The sequence below is a fragment of the Trachemys scripta genome, chromosome 8 (genome assembly GCF_013100865.1).
Source record: "Trachemys scripta elegans isolate TJP31775 chromosome 8, CAS_Tse_1.0, whole genome shotgun sequence".
In the NCBI taxonomy this organism is placed as follows: Eukaryota; Metazoa; Chordata; order Testudines; family Emydidae; genus Trachemys; species Trachemys scripta.
In genome coordinates this window covers 50273002-50288972 of record NC_048305.1, presented here as the reverse complement: position 1 = coordinate 50288972, position 15971 = coordinate 50273002, and the positions used below count along the sequence as shown (strand labels likewise).

Genomic DNA, 15971 nt, shown 5'->3' with positions numbered 1-15971 from the left:
AAAAACCAAAACCAGATTTCTCTTTAATCCTTTAAAACTTGGAGGGGGGGGGGATAAGAATACAATGCAGACTAGATTTCAATAGTGCCAAGGCACTTCCCAGCACAAGCAAACGTAAACTCCAACAGGCTAAAAATAAAATGCAGTTTAAAAAGTCAATAAATAAAATCTGCTGCCCTGACTTGATGTACAGTCCATACCAAAGAAAATAGGAGGGAATGTGGCTTGGTGTTCACATGCAAAGGGAAAGGCTGGATGGAGAACAAAAGCAATTAACTGGAAGGGGCTGAAGTACCAGGCAGAGGCGCTGCTTCAGATACTCTGGGTGCAACGAGATTATGTCTACACGCAGGGCCGGCTCTAACTTTTTTGCTGCCCCAAGCAGCAAAAAAAAGCGCCGCCCCGCCGAGCCCGCCCCCCCCGCTGAGCCGTGCCGCTGGAACCCCCTGCCGAGCGCCGCAGCCCCGCACCACGCCCCCCCCTGCGCGCCGCTGGAGCCCGCTCCCCCCGCCAAGTGCCGCGCCGCTGGAACCCCCCGCCCGAGCGCCGCGCCCTGCGCCGCCCCCCCCACCAAGCGCCGCGCCGCCAGAGCGCCCCCTCCCCCCCCGTGGAATGCCATGCCATGCCGCGCTGCCCCCCCGCCACCCCAAGATTGGCCACCCCTTACCAGGTGTCGCCCCAAGCATGTGCTTGGTTGCCTGGTGCCTGGAGCCGGCCCTGTCTACATGGCACTGGAAGTGAGCCTCCCAACTGGGATAGGCAGACTCATGCTAGAGGGCTCAAGACAGCATGCTAAAAATAGCACTGTGAGCATTGCAGTGTCGCCTCTCAAGCCCACCTGACCCCCTGGCTATTTTCAGGGCACTAACCTGAGCCCCACCAGCACGAGTCTGTCTACCGGGACTGGGAACCTTGCTCCTAGCTGCACTGTAGACATGCCCTATGTAGGATGTCATAGGACTAGTCTACACTAGAAGTGCTACATTGGTGCAGTCGCATTGATGCGGCGTGCCTGGTGAAGACGCTCTATGCCAACAGGAGAGCGTCTCCCGCTGACATAGTGCCATTAGGTCGCTGCAACTTGCGTCACTCGCGGGGGTGGCTTCTTCACACCCCTGTAAATTACAGTGACATAAGCAGTTGTGTAGACCTCCTAGTGGATCCGAAGGGATTAAGGGAAGATCCATCAAAGTCAACAGAAAGACTCTCACTGGCTTCAGTGCGCATTGGCTCAGGTCCTAACGAGGTACATGCTGAAGTCATTCCTTCCTTGCTGCTGGGAGCTTTCGATGGCTGACCCCATGTGGGCTCAGGGAGGACAGCATCTCAGTCTCCCAGCATTGGCACAGGGAGCAAGCACAACCTTGTGCTCCTGAAGTGCCAGGTGAGGAGGGGAGTCAATGTGCTGCCATCCACTCTGCACCCCTGACCCAGCATGGTGTTAGAGGGCACTGAGGGTGGGGCATCTTTTGGCTGAGACAATATTCAAAGGCCTGACAGCTTGTGATCCTTAAGGCACTTTCTGTACTCCCTATAATTCCTCTTGCAGTTTCACCTGGGGAGACTAATCGCTTCCCCTCTTTGAAACAACTATGTCTCGTTGCCAGTGCAGAATGACTGCCATGTTCCCCGGAGATGCCTGCATTTCATGTGTGGGTGTGTGATCTCTTTATTGTAGTACAGGCTGCAGAGCACTTGGGGATCCTTCAGCATGAAAGATGCAAGAGAAACACAGGGATGTTATTTTTATTATACTGGAAATGAAACTAGACTAAGGCCAGGAAACCTCTTTTTCCGAGTCTCCTTTGTTACTTTTGTGGGGTTATTTTTAATAATAGGCTTACATACACACTGCATGTGTGGTCAGTTCAATTCTTTACTGGAACACCACAGATTTCATCTTTTACTGGTGAGTGGAAGTCTCTGAACCTGCAAATATGTTTTATTCCTGAACTTTTATGGGGTATTTTCTTCCCAAACTCCACCTGCATTTATACCCAATATATTATTAGGCTTTGTTTTAATATTCTGGTATGTTTGTTTTGGACTTGAAAATCATTTTTAAAATGAAAGAAGGGGGAAATAATTAGCCAGGCGCTTCCAGAGCTGGTAAAGAGGCTCTGTTATTGTTATTCTGACTTCTGCACACTAGGACTCAGGGGGAGCCGGGCTTTATGGGTCCTCTGCCCCCCAAGTATGGGACCTTCTTGTCCACAAGATGGGGATGATATGAATATGTTGCACTTCTAAAGCCCACGTCATTCGAGCTACCCAAAGCACTTTCCTGACTCCTAATGAGACCCCTGGTTGGAAGGTAAGTGCTGTTATACTGGGTTTATAGGTGGTGACAATGAGGCAAAGAGAAGCAAAGGCTCTAATGTTGGATGCCCATTTCTTGGATGCCCACATTTATGCACAGAGGGCAAGATTTCCAAGTTCTCAGATCTCCCATGAGGGTTCAAAAAGAGCTCGGCTCCCATTTCAACATGGGCCAGATTTTCCAAAGTACCCAGCACATCCTGATTTTCAAACAAGTACAGCACCTACCCTGAGGGGCTCATTGGAATATCCGGTCCTGGGGGCCTGATGGCCAGAGTTGCTGAGCACTCTTCCTTCCACCTGAGGTGGCAGGCGCTCATCTCTGTGAATCAGCCCCCAGAATGGCTCGCCTGACAAGGGTCAGTGGCAGAACAGGGGACTAGATCCCAGAGTCCTGGCTCCTAGCGCCCTGCCTAACCATGATGCTTCCTGGAGAGGATGGAGGAAGAGCCACCAGGCCCCCAGCTCTGGGAAGTCACAGAGCGAGGAAAGGGACGACACAGCTGCCACAGATTGTGGTGTCAGCACCACGCTGAACTGAGCCAAGACAAAGCAGCCTGGCCAGCACCACAGTCCGCATGATGTCTGAAGAAAGAGAAGGTTTAAAGACCTTTGTGGGTTTCTGCCCCTACCACCCAGCAGGACAAACTCAGCACACTGATGACAAGGAGGCTGGCTCCTCTTCCAGAGCCAGCAGGGGGCATCTCTCCCCCACAATTTTGTCCCCTCTCCTATAGCTCAGACAAAAGCCTGAGGAGGGATAGAGATGGATCATCCCTTCTGTCCGTGCAAACCTGCCCCTTTCCCCAGGACTTGCCTCCACACACCTGTCCATACGCTCAGAGGTGTGACTCCCCATCCCCAACTGTCTCCTCCCCCCGTGATCCCTTCGTCCCATAAAAGTCTCCTTCCTTCAAAGGGAGTATGACAAGGTACCACTAGCCCCATGATTCCCATTGCTGCTGGTGAGCATGTTCTACCGTTGGCAGATGATGCGTTCGTTCGGCTCAGCACCTCATCGGGCGAGCCTGACCCACAGAAAAATCATTGAAGGCGTGGATTCCATTGGCGTGATGAGTGAGGCTTACAAAGCTTATGCTGTGGATTCAGTCCGATTCCCAGCAACCCCAGGAGTTGTACATTAACTCATGAAGTTCTATGCCTTTCATGAGTCCGCTGGCTTCAGGGGAGCTACACTAGAGAGGACTCAGACACAGGATTTGTAAAGCTATGCTATTCATTAGTGGGCAGTATGTACTTTAAAATCTGCTTTTGTATGGCGTGAAGGCTACGTGATATGTCTCTTTGCAATCTCATGTCAGTACTTAAAGGGATACCACTCATTTAAAAATGATACTTTGGTCTGAAATGTATCTATTATTGCTACAAATAACCTCCCTGAGATTTCAATAAAGAGATCATAGGGGAAAAAATATGCCATTCCCTATCTTTTCAATTTGTTTTCTTTGTGTATTTGGCAGCCTTTGTGTATGGCCCGTTCCACCTTTCCTTCAGTATCAGTCAGTCTCCCATCTTGTTTGTGTGGGTCTTTCACACAGCAACTGGAGAAAGAAATATATTTTTATGTCTGGGAAAATGTGATTATAAAATCACATCATTGGCAGGGGCTGAGGGGCATGTGTGGCCGTGACTACTCCCAAAAGGAAACTGACTCGATTTCAGGTGGATGGTGCCCCCTCAGCGAGGGCTTGAGACCAACGCTTACAAGTTTATTCACTAAGAAAGCTGCGATTTCTGTTGCTATGTAAATCACATTCACCCTGAAACTCTGGTTATGCATTCCAGAACTCTGCATAACTCAGTTACATCACATTAGTGTTTTCTCACACACACACACAAACACACTCTTACTTCATTCTTTCGTTCAGTGCCATTCATAAAGAAAACTTATAACAACAGTAACAGTTAGTATTAGAGATGAGCATGGACAAAATCCAGAATTCCCAGTTGGACACTATCTGCATAATTGCTTGAATGCGAACCCTGGATCTGGACTCTTCTAAACTTTGGAAAAATTAGGATCAGGATTCACAGCCAAACTTTGAATCATCAATCATCATCACCATCATCATCTGTTATCATCATTAGAACAAATCTTACCACCTTCCTTTAATTCCTTCTCCGCTCTGTGTCTTTGGCTCTGAATGTGCTTTCTGCATTATTTATTTATTCATTCAATCTTGGATGTCAGTTCTTCCCTCTTTTCCTTTGCAGTGTGATTTATTTGGAACATGCTGCCCTATTCTGCAAATACTGCTCCTCAGTTACATACTTTACTAAGATATTTGGAGGCCTTGGCGCACTGGACACCGATAAATTAAAGCATGTTATTATTAATTAATTATTAGTATTACTACTGAAGAAGCTGCGTGAGACTTGGTAAAGGAGCAGCCTCTGAGGGATGGGGTGGGAGCTCCGGGCAGAGGTATTTGAGGAATCTAGCATGGCACCCAAATCCTAGCAGGAAAAGAGGAGATTCCCCTCCCCAGTGGAGCTTTTTGGAACAGGACTGGGACATCCGGTGGTAAAGTGGAAGGAAACAAAAACACAAATGGAAAGGCAGGCATCTGTCAAGCTCCTGCCAATGGTCTGTTTTATGGAGAATTGCTTTCCTCGTGTTTCTCTCTCTCCGAGTTTAATGAGAGACTGGTGGGTGCCAAAGCTGACTTGGGAAGTTTCAACTTTATCTCCTGAGGGATGCTGTTAACCAGCATGTTATGTTTAACGCCAGGATGTCCAGGGCTAGATCCTGCAAGGCGCTGAGCACACTGAGACAAGCACGTGCATCATTCTAAGCATGTGAGTTGATCTTTCAAGTCAATGGGATTGCTCACATGCTAAAAGTTCAGTACATGGTTAAGTGCTTTGCTGGATCAAGGGTCTGACAGACACAGGGCTCCTTAGGACAAATAGTATGTGAACAGGCCAGTCCTCACTTACAGACAGCCTCCCAACCTGAAGCAAATACTCACCAGCAACTACACACCACACAACAGAAACACTAATCCAGGAACCAATCCCTGCAACAAACCACGTTGCCAACTCTGTCCGCATATCTATTCAAGGGACATCATCATTGGACCTGACTACATCAGCCACACCATCAGGGGCTCATTCACCTGCACATCTACCAGTGTGATATATGCCATCATGTGCCAGCAATACCCCTCTGCCATGTACATTGGACAAACCGGACAGTATCTACACAAACAAATAAATGGACACAAATCAGACATCAAATTGGCCTGAATAAAGACGGGAAGTGGCTGGGTCACTACAAAAAATAATTTTCCCTCTGTTAATATTCACCGCTTCTTGTCAACTGTTGAGAATGGGCCACATTCACCCTTATTGAATTGGCCTAATTAGCACTGACCCACCACTCGGTAAGGCAACTCCCATCTTTTCATGTGCTGTGTATTTATACTTGCCTACTGTATTTTGATGAAGTGGGTTATAGCCCATGAAAGCTGATGAAGTGGGTTATAGCCCACGAAAGCTTATGCCCAAATAAATTTGTTAGTCTCTAAGGTGCCACAAGGACTCCTCGTTGTTTTTGTAATTAAAGACTGTATCATAATGCTACGCAACAAGGGGCTGAATCAGGGCTACTCAGGGGACCTTAATATTAGCATCGTCTCACTTAATCCTACTGACATTCTTTTAACACTGAGATTCTGTATCTCTCTCTCTCTCTCTCTCTCTCACACACACACACACAAACACACACACACACCAAACTGAACTATTTTCCTAACTATTTTTTCTTGCAATCAGATAGTGAATCAAACCTTGATACCTTTTGTCTGAGTGCAACGCTGAACAATTTGAGCAGAAAGGGTGATGGGGCGTGTGTGCATACATGTATAGAGGGACAGGGGTCCAAGTTAAAAGTATAGTGCTAACTCCAGAGAGAATGTCTATTGTTTTAGCAGCAGAGGGAGAAGGGCAGGGGGGTAGGCTGGGTGCAGGAACTGCAGTGATTTCCAGCTGATGTCCAAACCTAGTGTGGACTTCACCCACTTGCACTGCCCTTCATCTGGTGGCTGCATGGGCCCCTTATATTCTACTCCAGCCACGACTCTTTACTGCGATAGAAGCAGAAATTAGAGATGGGAAAGAGCTACCAACCCCGGATTGCTCCTTACACTCTATGTCCACACTTGAAGTTGGAGATGTAAATCTCCGTTTGAGGAGACACGCCTGCTCTAGCTCTGATCGAGAATAGCCTTGGCACCATGAGTAGCAGGAGGACTAGCTGCCCTGTCTGAAACAGCTGGCATGCACCTGGAGTGGCTCATCCTTCACGCCCCTTGTGCCACCAAAACTATTCTCTATTTTTAGCGCTCTGAAAATCAGAGCCAGATCAGGTCTGGCTTCTCAAGCTGGAATTCACAGCTCCAGCTCGAAGTCTAGTTATACCTACAGTGTTTGTCCTGAAACAAGGAGGTAGCAGCTCTAGTTGAGCGAAAGGATGTCTCCCTCTGGCTGAGCCCTTAGGAGTTATGCTCTAAGCTGGATGTCACCTTCTGCAGGAGTGACAGACCCAAAGCCAGCAGAGTGATGGCTCTCGCCCAGCAGCAACACAGAAGAATCCAAGGCGATGTGGTACCTGTGTCTCTGGAGGCCATGTCCCTCGTGTTCCAGGAGGCAGGTGTTCAGCGCAGAAGAGCTGAGGAGGGAGGAAGTTCGCAAGGCCACGGCTGAGACGCCCACTAGCGGGGAGGAGAAATTGAGCAGCACCGAGGTGATCCGGTGGAAAAGGAAATCCTGGCTGTGGGTCACGTTGATGACCAATGGGTTCCGCTGACATGACAGCTCATGCGTCCCTAAGGGGGATGAAGTAACAAGAGAGAGAGAAGCCATTAGCCCAACTCTAGGATTGTTTAGCTTGCCTGGGGTTATTCCACAGCTCAGATGCTACTCCTGTGGTCTGCCTTTTCCACTAAGCAACCTGCAAGGGATTCCTTCCCAGCAAGGAAATCAGACAGGACACGTCCAAGGCAAAGGCAAATCCTTCTGCTTCGGGCCAACCAGCAACTAGACTAGGGTCAAGAAAGCAGGAGAGGGAGCGCCAGTGCTGAGAGAAACGGGATGCAGAGAGGATTCCACCAGAGAGAGGGTACCACAGCCTCCTTCATCCTGGTCTGCCATGAGGCACAGACCGTCTCAGCCAACAAAAGAGGCAGGAAGGAGCTCAAGGAGGATACTGCAAGAGAGGTGTTGAGATCTCCCAGCTCCCACTGAACTCCGGTTGAGCCAAAGAGGCCATAACAATTTGGGCTGTTTGCTAGGAGCTGTCTGACACAGCCCTGCCTTAGCTGCTCAGGGGCTTCCTCAGACTCTGCTAGACTGCTTGCTCCCTGCAATGGAAAGCCCAGGGCGAAGCAGAGAGGGACTCAGGTGCCGAGGGAGCAGAGGAGGAGAAGGGAAAAGGGAGCTCCCCTCCTCATGTCAGCTCTGAGTGCACTCACCCAGAGAGTGGTTGTGCCTCCTCTCATCCCCCAGCTGGACGGTCACAGTCGGCTTGTGCTGGTCGCTCAGGGCAATGCCATCAGAGGCCAGGAAAATAAATACTGAGGTGGCCAGTCCGGGTCTGTCGAAACACACCTGTGCACGAGGGTACAAAGCCAGAGGGGACATTAGGGTGGGGGATTACAGCAAAGCAGACAGAGCTACACGGGATAGGGCTTTGCATTTTAGAAGCAATGCTATTGATCAGACAAATAAACAAATGTGTGATGGCCCTCCATGACTGAAGTGGGCTCGTGTGTATTGAGCATTGCCTAGGGTTGCCAACTTTCTACTCGCACAAAACCGAACACCCTTGCTCCGCCCCCTGCTTCTCCCCTTCTCTGAGCCCTGCCCCTCCTCTGAGGCCCCATCCCCACTTACTCCATCACCCTTCCCCCCGTTGCTCGCTCTCCCCACCCTCACTCACTCTCTCATTTTCATCAGGCTGACTCAGGGGGCTGGGGTGCAGGAGGGAATGAGGGCTCCGGCTTGGGTCGAAAACCAGACACCTGGTCACCCTAGCGTTACCTCATAACGAGGAATAGCCCAGGAGCCCCCCAGGGAGCTCAGGACAGTGAGCAGGGATACAGTAATCAGAGGGTGGGACAAGCATTTCAGCTTTGCAGCCACTCACTGGGGCCCACAAAGAGCTGGCACAGCCGTGGGGCAAAGCAAGACGGAGGAAATATCTTTTTGCACTTTTGCCCCAAATTCCCACTCAACCATCACTGAGGCTGGGCAATTTCCCAGTAACATTTTCCTCCCATTATTATTTCACGCTTGTTGCATTTCCACCTCATGTCCAGGACTGGAAGCCCTGAGACACCATAAAGGTCAATCCCGTCAGCACCACAGCCTGCTCCAAAGCAGGAAGCACATTACCATGGAGAGTTCCAGTTCTGCACACCCAAGAAGCTTGGGTGGTTTGGACAAGCACCTCAATATCGAGCGCTCATCCCAACCTAACTTGTGAGGGCCAGATCCTCAGCTTGTGCCAATTTGGGGGAAGCTCCTTATTCCATCCCTCCCCACTGCTCCCCTGTGCAGGCACTTGGCAAAATCTATTTCTAAGTTAGAACTCCCGTATCTGGCTTATCTCACAAAATATTCCCTGCATGTGCTTCCTTTTTCTTATTATGAATTGAGCTGCAGTTGGCTATATTTTAATTTTTTTTCTTTTGCTTAATTTCCTGCTTGTTACATTCTGACATGACTCCAAATCTTCCCTGAATCTGATGTGTAGGAAATAGAGAACAAAGCACTGCCACTGGAAAGTGCTCCTCCATAAATCAGAATAACTCAAATCTGCAAGTATACCAGATATGCTGAGGTGCACTATGGGAGGCTAGTTATGTTGCACAGATATTTGCATTCTTCAGCAGATGGCCACACCCACTTACGTCTGTGCCTTCATATAGGGGCACAATGATTTCTTTGCTCTTTAATGCCACCTGTTGAAAATGTTTCAATCCATACAACTGGAATCCTGTACCTAATGAGCAAGGTGATTGCTCATTTAAAGCATGTGACATGGAGCATTAAAATAGTCCTGTAAGTGGAGGTGTATGCACGTGTTATTGAGATGTGTGTGTAAACAGCTATAATTGTATGGGAGAGTGTTTTTTCATACACATGTGTCAATAAGAAACCTGCTTCCCAGACCAATCTGTTAGCAATCAGGCAAACACTATAAAAGAGAAAGAACATAGGCATATTTATTACTAGCCCATAAATCATTTTATGGGTGGAAAATAATAGCACACCTAAAATGAGCGTGTGGAGCCAGTAATGAAAGTCTTTCATATAAACATCTGACCACAAGTTCCAATCCACTGGAATATGAGTTAATCCCGGTGAAAAGTGGAAAGTGAGCTCCATCATGGCAGCACAAAGAGGGGGCTTTCCTCTTTCTTGTGAGTAAAGGAAGAAATGGAGGGCATTTGCCCTGGCATAAGCACAGTAGGGAACCCAGAGGGAAGGTCCAAGAGATAGAGACAGAAGAGAATGAAGGCTATGTAGGTAGAATTCTCTGTAGAGGCATAGGACGTTAGGTATACAGGGGTATTAGAGACAGAAAGATAACAACACTGTTTATTGACCAATAATTAATGATGCATTAAGTCTTCCAAGTGCCTTAACAAAAGGTAATTATAGACAATCTAGGACTAAACAGGGCAACATGCCCCATATAAACTGTACGGAAAGAGCAAAGACAAATAACAACCTCCCAATAATAGAAGGCAGCAGCCACATAAAATGAAACTGTGGTTACAATCAGAAAATCAGCACTGTATGAACTGCATCTCCCTAATGGATGTATCAGTTCCCTGTGTCTCTTCTACTCAAGTCCTCCTTATGTGACTGAAACCCAGGTTTTACTCTCCCTGGTGGAGTTGAGGCCAATGCAGTTGTGGAACAGAGTCTCAGATGCCAGGTCAGAAAGGCCCTGACTCCCACCCTCTCTAACATGTCTGTGGGCATGGTCAGGAATTCCAGGCCAGCCTTCTCACTTCCCAGAAGAGACGGGCCCTAAGGCCTTGGGGCCACACTGCCCCTTGTACAGTCATTTACACCAGTGCAACCTGTGTGATAACTGAGCTAAAGCAGAATGGCAGCAGTTTGCGCCCACTCTGCACTGGAGGAAGGGCGATGCTGAAGGTGCCCTTGAAGACTAACAGTAAAATCTCAAATAACCCCTCTTGGTTCAGTAACTCCTCACTTAAAGTCGTCCCAGTTAACGTTGTTATGTTGCTCATCAATTAGAGAACATGCTCGTTTAAAGTTGCACAATGTTCCCTTATGACGTTGTTTGGCAGCTGCCTGCTTTGTCCACTGCTTGCAGAAAGAGCAGCCCGTTGCAGCTAGCTGGTGGAACCAGGGTGGACCGGCAGCCCCCCATCAGCTCCGCGCTCCCCTAAGTTTCCTGTGTGGCAGCCTCCCAGCAGGCTATCAATTGCCAGGCAGTTCAGATGTCCCTCCCCGCACTGCCAGGTGCTGCTCCTGCCCTCTGCCTTGGAGCTGCTCCAGGGAGCCTCCTGCCTGCTGTGCAAAGGTGGGGGGAAGAAGGGTGATAATGTCATGATGTCCCGCTCCCCCCACCCCACTTCGGTACCTTATCTCCATGGGGGCGGGGACACACACGACAGGACTCAGGAAGCTTGCTGGCAGCAGCTGCTGTCTCAATTTGCTAATCTACTTAAAAAGGCAATGTACTTAGAGTGGGGTCACAGAACTTAAAGAGGCAATGCGCGTCTCTCTCTCTCTCTCTCACACACACACACGGTGTGTGTCTCGGTCTCTCTCTGCCATGCTGTCTCCCCTCCCTGCATTCGTGCTGCCTTGTAGAGTGTGAGGCTACAACAATGTGTTAACCCTTGAAGGCTCAGCCGAGTGCTAGTTCATCATTCAGCAGTAAGGCATTCCCTGGGAAATATCCCACCCTCTTCCACCCTCTGACTCCACCACCTCAACCAAGCTTCACAATCATCATTGCTATGTACAGTATTAAATTGTTTGTTTAAAACTTATACTGTGTGTATGTATGTATGTATGTATGTATGTATGTATGTATATATATATATATATATATATATAAAAATAAAAAAATATAGTCTTTTGTCTGGTGAAAAAAATTTCCCTGGAACCTAACCACCCCATTTACATTAATTCTTATGGGGAAATTGGATTAGCTTAACATTGTTTTGCTTAATGTAGCATTTTTCAGGAACATAACTACAGTGTTAAGCAAGGAATTACTGTATTTGCCTAGCAATGGCTTTTTCATTTACAGAACACTGTTGTAGGGTTCTGTCTCCCTTGTTGCAGTGATCCATGTGCTGGCAGCTTCCAGGATGGATTGCTGCCACAGACTCATATACTAAAGGGGATGAAACAAGTGATACATGTGCCAGTCACTGGCTTTCAGTTGCTACAACTCATCTGTAGAACGCCTGGCTGTAGCTGATGAGTTTGTGACCCAGCTGAGAGAGAGCTCTTCATTACTCCAGGACAGGAGGAAGGGAAAGAATTGGCCTTTATCCCTGAAAGTGTGGGACAAGGATAGGAAAGCCTTCCCCAACTCCTACAAAGTATCCTCCCTATTAAGCCCAGGTGCCCAATGACACTTACTTTGAGCCAAACTCTCTCATCATCCAAGGGTGTTTTCTCCCCATGAGCAACCTGAGCATTGTCGCGGCTGGCGGTGCAGGGGAACCAAGCAGCGAGGGAATGATGCTCTGGCATATCTTGAAGGTGGGATCTGCACACCTGGAAAGGAGAGATTTTCAATCCCAGCAGCAGCAGCAGCAGCATTGGGCATGGAGGGAAAGGAAGGGAGAGAACTACCAGCCTCCTACATGCCCACCAGGAAAGAGGCACCACAGCGTTAACCAGAGCAGAAGGGGAGGGGCGACTGAAGTCACCTGCTTGAATAAAGAATATTTCAGGGTACCTGTGGGATTGAGGGAAAGCCTATGGGCTAGATCAGGGATCGGCAACCTTTGGCACGTGGCTCGCCAGAGTAAGCACCCTGGTGAGCCGGGCCGGTTTGTTTACCTGCTGCATCTGCAGGTTCGGCCGATCGTGGCTCCCACACCGCTCCAGGCCAATGGGGGCTGCAGGAAGCAGCGGCCAGCACATCCCTCGGCCCGCGCAGCTTCCCGCAGCCCCCATTGGCCTGGAGCGAAGAACCGTGGCCACTGGGAGCTGTGATCGGCTGAACCTGCGGACGCGGCAAGTAAACAAACCGGCCTGGCCCGGACAAACAGGGTGCGTACCCTGGCGAGCCGCGTGCCAAAGGTTGCCGATCCCTGGGCTAGATCATCGGTGTAAATCAGCACAAATCCACTGATTTCAGCACAGGGACCCCAACTTACAACAGCTGAGACTCTGGCTCAATAATCTAGAAGAAAAAACGTTCCGAATAAACAATATACAGGGTCAGATCCTAAACTGGCATAAATCAGTATAGTCCTGTGGACCCACACAGTTTTACACCAGATGAGAACCTGGCCCTTGAAATCTTGATTCCTCTGGAACAAGGGACATGGGGTCTTAAGACTGTCCACTGTACCAGGACTGGCCAGAAAAGAGCACACACAAGTGGCTACAATATTTGCACTTTTCTCCACGCTCCCTGTTCCGCTTTCTTAGCGTCTTTGTACAAAATATTGATATGATATTGTAAATTTATCTCAATTCCTTATTGGGTTGATGACAATTATTGCACCAAAAAGGTACAAAGCACTGTACAGACAGATGTAATAATAACTCCTGGCTCTTCTATAGCATTTCTCACCAGTTGATCACAAAGTACATCAGTGTCATTAATTTTATTGATGAAGAAACTGAGGCATAGAACTGTGAAGTGACTTGCCCAAGGTACCCAACAGATGAGGTAAGAACAGAACCTAAGTCTCCAGAATCCCAGTCCACTTCACCATCCACTGGGCCACACTGCCTCTCTTCAGAGCAATGGTATATGCAGAGAGGGACCATGTCTCAACGAGCTTACTTTACAAACTAAGATGATATATTATTTAAGAGGATGGAGCACAGAGCTATAGGAACTTCCAGACCACACCAGGTCCATCTAGGCCAGCATCCTGTCTCAAAGACCTGCACCAAATGTTTCAGATGAAGATGAAATTAGAAGTATGCACAAACACGCCTATGGGAAAAGTTTCTTCCAGGCCGTTCAGCCCTGATCCACAGCCCACTGAAGTCAGTGGAAAGATGCCCACTAACTTCAAGGGGCTTTGCTTCAGACACTAAGTGGTGGGCATATATCCTTTCATACCCTGATCCTATAAGCATGCATGCAGTGCGATGGAAAGCAAAGCTTAACACGTCATGGCAATGCCAGGATTGTTGTCTGGATTTTCTTTTCCAGTTTATATTGCTGATTTTAAGCTGCCCAATGCGTGAAAGCTGCTCTGCTGGGAGGACTGAGTCGCATAGGCCTTTATGAATAGGTGCTCCATCAGGAGAAACAGGAAAGGCAAGGACACTGTGGAGATCACATCAGGTTTGGGACTCCCCCGGTACAAGGAAATGCCTAGCCTCACCTTCACAACGGGCTCTCCGGTCACCATGGAAACAGGACATGACTTCTTGTCCTGGTGGGAGGTGTAGGCCTGTGCTGCCCACTGATCCATGTACCCTTTGGGAGTGTAGAGGCCACAGTCCTGGATGTTGCTTCTCCTCTCGAAGGGCTCACACACTCCATCCCCCTCATGAACATAACACAGGCTCGGCTCTCCTGCAGAGAGGCCAAAGACTAGAAGGTTAGTGTCTACAATGCTTCTGCTGGGGGCAGGAGAAAAAACTATACCCTTCCCTCGGGTGGCCATAGCAGCCCAAAAAGGGGGTGGCCAAGGAGAGAAGGAATGGGCTGACTCAGCACATGACTTACCAACACAATTGAAGCCTTTTTCCCTTTTACACTTCCCAGAGCAGCCATCTCCATCTAACAGGTCTCCATCATCGCACTCCTCTTCCAAGCTCCTAAGAGACCATCAGTAAGAAATGTTAACGCCCTCTGGACTAGCTGCCCTTCGAGCTTTTCAGCTCCATAAGGGTCAGGACCCCATGTTTAAGGACAACCCTCAAGTCAGATTTCACTGGAGGAATCATGGGATGCCAGCTACAAGGAGGGAGAGAAGAGTCTGACTCTTGTTAGGGGAGGAAGGAGTTGGGAAAGCCAGAGTGGGAGAAAAGAGGCCCCACCCCACCACCATCTTCCCTGGAGAACTCAGGGTGGGAGCAAGTGCAACTACCAAGCCTGTGTCAGAGGAGAAGAGCTGCCAGTGATGTCAGATGTGAAGAATGGACAGTTTTTCCACTGGGTGTTGGACAAGTCAAGGTGGGGTAAGAGACAGGGATGAGTTTAGTGACTGAGGAGGGAAAAGCAATAGCCACGTGCTACATTTAATGAGAAAACCACAAGCAAAAAATTGCATGCTTAAGTGAATTCAGGTTTATTCTCATGTGCACCCCCACACACAGAGGCACGCATGCGCACACACACACCTTCACACTTAAAACTTCAAATATTCAAGCAATTTTGCTTCACACACACTCTTCATACACAAAGATGCACAATGTGAAAATCAATCTTGTCTCTCCACCCTCTTGACTTTGACTCAATGTTATTTCCCAACGGTTTAAAATTGTTTACTAAACAAGACTTCCTAAGCTGTGTTCCCAACCACCCTTTAGATCAGTCACGTTAAAAGCATATCACAAATCTCTACTACTTGCCTCGCATTTACGCTGCTTGTTCAGTTTTTTCAACTTCACTCAGCTTGGACAGTGGAACTAAAGTGGTCATTCACTCTCCAGAAGCCCAGACCCTTAACTGTAGTAAATCAGCAATGAAGTCAATGGAGCTATGCTGAATTACACCAGCTGAGGATCTGGCCCTTTTAGCCAGTTTCCCCTGTTGGGTCTCATGCACTTAGCACAATCACTTTGCATTGGGTTTCACAACACTGCAAGGGGAAGCTAACAATTTACAAAGCTGTTTTCACTGGAAAACAATCAAGTTGAAGTCAGAAAAATTCAAACTGGAAACATGACACAAATTTTTACCAGAGAAGTTAACAATTAGACCAGTTTACCAGAGGATGCTGTAAATTTCCCATCTTTTGGGGTCTTTAAATCAGTATATGCTCTATCAGGGAGCCACAAGTTACTGGGCACAATGCAGAATCATTGGGTGAAGTTCTCTGGCCTGCACTATGCAGGAGGCCAGACTAGATGATCAGAATGCTCCTTTGGGGGTTTAAAAATCTATGACACTTTATAGAGATTGGTTCTGGCCTAAGCATTGGACCAAGCACCCACTGACTTTGGGGAAGTTCAGATCAGAATCCAGATCCAAACTCCGCACCTCGCAAGGCCCATCTTTACCTTCTAAGAAGCATTAGATTTTGCAAAACACTTTGGGTTTGAGCCTTCATTCTTTTGCAATGGTTTGGCACCACTGACTGGAGTGGAGTTATGCTGGCATAAATCCGGTGTCATGGAGTGAAGGATCAGGTCTTCTATTTACCTTTGGATCTACCCTACTAGACCAAATGGCTTTAAAAACATCTCCCAAATGTGTGTAGAATTCA

The 15971-nt window shown here is 48.3% G+C and overlaps 1 protein-coding gene across 2 annotated transcripts in view; it reads right to left on the bottom strand.

Moving 5' to 3' along the window:
- The window catches only part of PAPPA2 (pappalysin 2), a 172939-nt gene that overhangs the window by 84110 nt on the left and 72858 nt on the right, over positions 1–15971 (bottom strand). For both annotated transcript variants that reach the window (XM_034779976.1, XM_034779977.1), the window contains exons 9-13: positions 14267–14358; positions 13920–14113; positions 11983–12120; positions 7815–7950; positions 6953–7169 (exon numbers count right to left, since the gene is read on the bottom strand). In XM_034779976.1, coding sequence (XP_034635867.1) covers positions 6953–7169; positions 7815–7950; positions 11983–12120; positions 13920–14113; positions 14267–14358 — 777 coding nt within the window. The remainder of the gene's footprint in view (positions 1–6952; positions 7170–7814; positions 7951–11982; positions 12121–13919; positions 14114–14266; positions 14359–15971) is intronic.